A 4,110-nucleotide genomic window follows, 5' to 3' on the forward strand; every position below is an offset into this window, starting at 1 on the left:
TTCGTTAAACAATGAATTACTATGGAAATACTTAAGTTTATAAAAGTCAAAGTTTAATTTAAATAGGTTGATTTTATTTATAAACTTGACAATGAAATTTATTTTTAAAAATTTATTTCTAATTTTTTAACAATTATTTTTCAGATAACTTTCCTCGATGCCATTAAGTATTCAGCATTTAAATGAACAACAGCCATAGATCTGCTTGTAAGAAATTAAAGATGGACAATGGCGATTGTCATTTATCTGTTGGCTGCTATGATGGCCAGACAAGTCAATCTGAGTTTAATATCAATTGTGAACTTGAAAAAAATCCAGACCACTCAATTAGAATAATGCAAGGTTTAAATAAATTGAAGAGAGAAAAGGTTTTGTGTGATGTTACCCTGATAGCTGAAGGTGTGTCTTCTATATAATATATACACTTAATTTCATAAATCTGTTCAGTTCCAATTTTCAACTTTGCACATTTTCATAAAATTTATTTTTTCCAGTAAAATTACCAATATTATGTGCGTAAATAATTGTAAAAACGATATTGCATTTCCTTGTTTGTTAACTTGAAAGTTTCAGACAGTTATCACAATTTGTTTACCTAATTATTATTGACTTGCTGTTAAATTAAAGCAAAACTACGTTACTATTTTGAATGTTTGAGCTAAAAATTTTAACATATCTTCTTCCTATTCATTATTTTGATAGCAACCACTTGAAAGTTAAGTCATATATACAACTGTTTTTGCATTGTTATGAAATCTTCATTCAGATGCCACTAACTAACTGCATATAATGCTGTTCAAATATTATATTATTATTATTGTTATTCTCCATTCTTTCATTGAAATGTTTTTTGGATTTTGAAACAATCCAGGTGAAAGATTTGAAGTCCACAAAATCATCTTAGTCTCATGTTCCGATTATTTCAGATCCATGTTCACGAGTGGCATGAAGGAATGCACACAGAAAGAGATTGAGTTAAAAGGTATTACCAGCAAAGGTCTTGAAAAAGTTCTTGAAATAATTTACACATCGACTACATATTTGGAAGGGGATGATATTTTTGATGTCATTGCTGCTGCTACTCATCTGCAGGTCTGCTCCTGTCTGCTGACACCTCTACTATGATAGATCTTTATTTTGTCAAATGTTTTCATGCTCGATATATTAAAAATATATTTTACTTAATGCTCTCTGTTGAATGCTCCGTTTTCTCAACTGAATATTCATAGGTCACTCCCGTAATAGAATTCTGTGAGCGAAACTTTCTAAGTGGAATGACGACAAGCAATTACTACGATTTCATCAACACTGCACGACTCTACAGCATGTCAAGTGCTCTAAGGCAGATTGACACATTCATCTGCAAAAATTTATTGCAAATATCAAAAGATGGTACACTACACCTGCTGACTTATGAACAAATAAATGCCTGTCTTAACTATGGGTCTCTTAGCTTAAAAGAAATTGACATATTTCAGGTCTGTTTAACTGTTTTTTCTGCTTTTAGTTTTTTTCTTCAACATTTTTTTATTTGGGAAAATTTTCATCTCTCTTCAATTAATTATTGTTTTTTGTTTTGAGTTTATAATACATTTTATTGAACTCTATGTTAATTTTTCTTTTGGATGTATTTATAATGTAGCTGTTAACTATTGAACAAGAACCTTTGAGAATAACAAAAAAAAAACCATAAACATTCATATTTAACTTGTTAACAAAAATTATGATATACTGAATGATTTCTGAGCATATGAACTCTGCAGGTTGTTTGGGATTGGTTGAAGCTCGATTCAGCCCAAGATTTGCATTCAATTCCTCTGATGAAATGCATTAGGCATGTTCAATTACTTTAAGTCAATCAGTTACTTACTGCTTTAACATATTCTTTAAAATTTAATTTTTTAAACTCTTCATTCAAGGTTCCCATTAATATGTCCAGATGATTTAGTCAACAAGGTTCAAGCTGTAGATATCATGATGAAACATGTAGAGTTAAGAGACATGGTGGTATGGGCACTGAATTACCATGTTGTGCCTCACTCCCAGCCAATCAAAGCTAATCCATCCATTACAACTCTGCGCACATATTCTGAACGTTTGGTCAGTATCGGTGGCAGGGAAATACATCCCAATCCCGGTCTGCACGATGAAATATGGGCTGTCAACGATGACGTGATCAATCCTTCAACATTGCTGAACTGTCGACGTAGAATTACAACATTACCAACTCCTTTGAGTCACATGCAAGTTGTAGCATTCAATGATTTTCTTTACGTCATAGGTGGTTGCACAACTCAGTGTGCCCACGGGGAGTCTGCTGTCAATTCAGTGGTTCGTTATGATCCACGGTTCAACGTGTGGTTTCAAGTTGGTCACATTTTTCACTTAATATCTCAACATTTTTCCCTTTTTGTGATCATTGCTCTATTTTCACTTAAAGGTCGCTAACATGATAAACAAGCGAGCTTACTTCTATGCCGGTTTGTTAAAGAATCGAATCATTGCTGTAGGAGGCAAGTTCAAAGAAGGGAGCTTGTCAGCAGTTGAACTATATGACCCAGAACGTAATGTTTGGGTGCAGGGACCGAGTCTTCCTTTTTGTTACCATGCTCACGCCGGGGCCGTTCATAAAGGAAGGGTCTACGTGTCAGGGGGTTATAGTTCTAATCATTTTACTCCAGACTTACTGAGATTGGACGTCTTTACTGGGTATGTTTTTTTGTTACACAGAATTTTGTAATTCTCATTATATAATTGTGTATTTATACAATGTGTTTCTTGAGATTGTTAACTATCTTTGATATGAAACAACTGTCTTCTAGAATTGAAAGTTAATTCCATATTTCAAAAAAACATTTGCCATGATTAGATTTTTGTTGCTAATTTTTACAAACTATATTTTTATTTTGCTGAAGCAAGGGTTGTTATTTTTAATAATTTATTTTTTCAATTATTACATGACAATAATGTTTTCGGTTTAGTAATTTTTCTTTTTTTCATTTGAAGAGTCTGGGATGAATTGTCACCAATGTCTTATCCTAGAGGCTGGCACGTGATGTGCGTTGTTCGAGATCGCATTCTTGTTTTTGGAGGCTGCAATTTGAATGCGAACCAACACGCACTCCCCGTTATGCAGTCAGAAAGCTATGATCCTGATATTGATCAGTGGACTAACATCACGCCTCTCTCTGTCTCACATAAAGAAGCCAGCTGCGTGTTATACCGAGATAAGGTGTATGTTTTGGGAGGCTACAACGTGCAAACAAAGACTGGACAGAAGTCTGTGTCGAGGTATGATCCTTATTCAGCCGTTTGGGAGTGCGTAGGATCTTTGTCTCAAAGTCACACTGGCGTTGGTTACTGCGTACTTAAACTGCCAAAATTTGAAAATCATCCGCTTGATTAGTAGAGCTAGTAAGTAACATGCATGATTTGAAATGTTTTCTTTTATATTCTGCGAATATTTAGCCATCATCAATTGTTGTGTCGGCCAGTTTTTACTATTCAATGGTTTTAATCATCATGCAACCCTCCTGATTGAAGGATATTCCAATGTCCTTGCATGCTCATTGTACTGCAGTAACTATTGTTGATTGTTGATGTTCATCAAAATCTAAATTTTTGTATTTGGTTTATGAAATATTTCTAATTATAATGTTGTGTATGTAAAATAAATTAGAAACTACTTCTCCACTCTTTCTTTTGTTCTAAAAATATATTTTCATGTTGTTTAACGTTCACAAACAGTACGCTAGAAATTGTTTTCAACTTAGTTTTATGGTTTTATTTTGATGTAATTAATTTTGTGAGCTTTTTTGGTTTGGGGAGTTGTTTGCGGTCGAGCAGTTTTATAAGACAATTTTTGACTGCTTGTGACCTAACATGCTCTCTTCAAGACATTCAAAAAATTTTGTTTTTACGGTTTTGGCGGCCTGTTGGTGTATAAAAGAGTTAAATGAAATAAGGTAAGTTGATCTGTAGAATTATTTCAATTACGGGTATAAATATTTTCTGTGTATTTTAAATATACGATCAAACTACTACATCCAACTTACAGTCTATATGTATAAAGGTTAAAGGTTACTGTCTCTCTTGCGTTAGCTTCAGAGG

General features: G+C 33.4%; 1 protein-coding gene across 1 annotated transcript; it reads left to right on the forward strand.

Moving 5' to 3' along the window:
* Window positions 1-335: 335 nt before the first annotated feature.
* HELRODRAFT_186384 (hypothetical protein) lies at window positions 336-3,721 on the forward strand (the record flags this gene model as incomplete). Its single annotated transcript, XM_009017509.1, has 7 exons — window positions 336-399; window positions 872-1,092; window positions 1,230-1,478; window positions 1,764-1,838; window positions 1,957-2,367; window positions 2,441-2,709; window positions 3,007-3,721. 7 exons carry the CDS (start codon window positions 336-338, stop codon window positions 3,404-3,406), a joined length of 1,689 nt encoding a protein of 562 aa, XP_009015757.1. The 3' UTR covers window positions 3,407-3,721.
* Window positions 3,722-4,110: the final 389 nt, after the last annotated feature.

Source organism: Helobdella robusta (assembly GCF_000326865.2).
Source record: "Helobdella robusta unplaced genomic scaffold HELROscaffold_2, whole genome shotgun sequence".
In the NCBI taxonomy this organism is placed as follows: Eukaryota; Metazoa; Annelida; class Clitellata; order Rhynchobdellida; family Glossiphoniidae; genus Helobdella; species Helobdella robusta.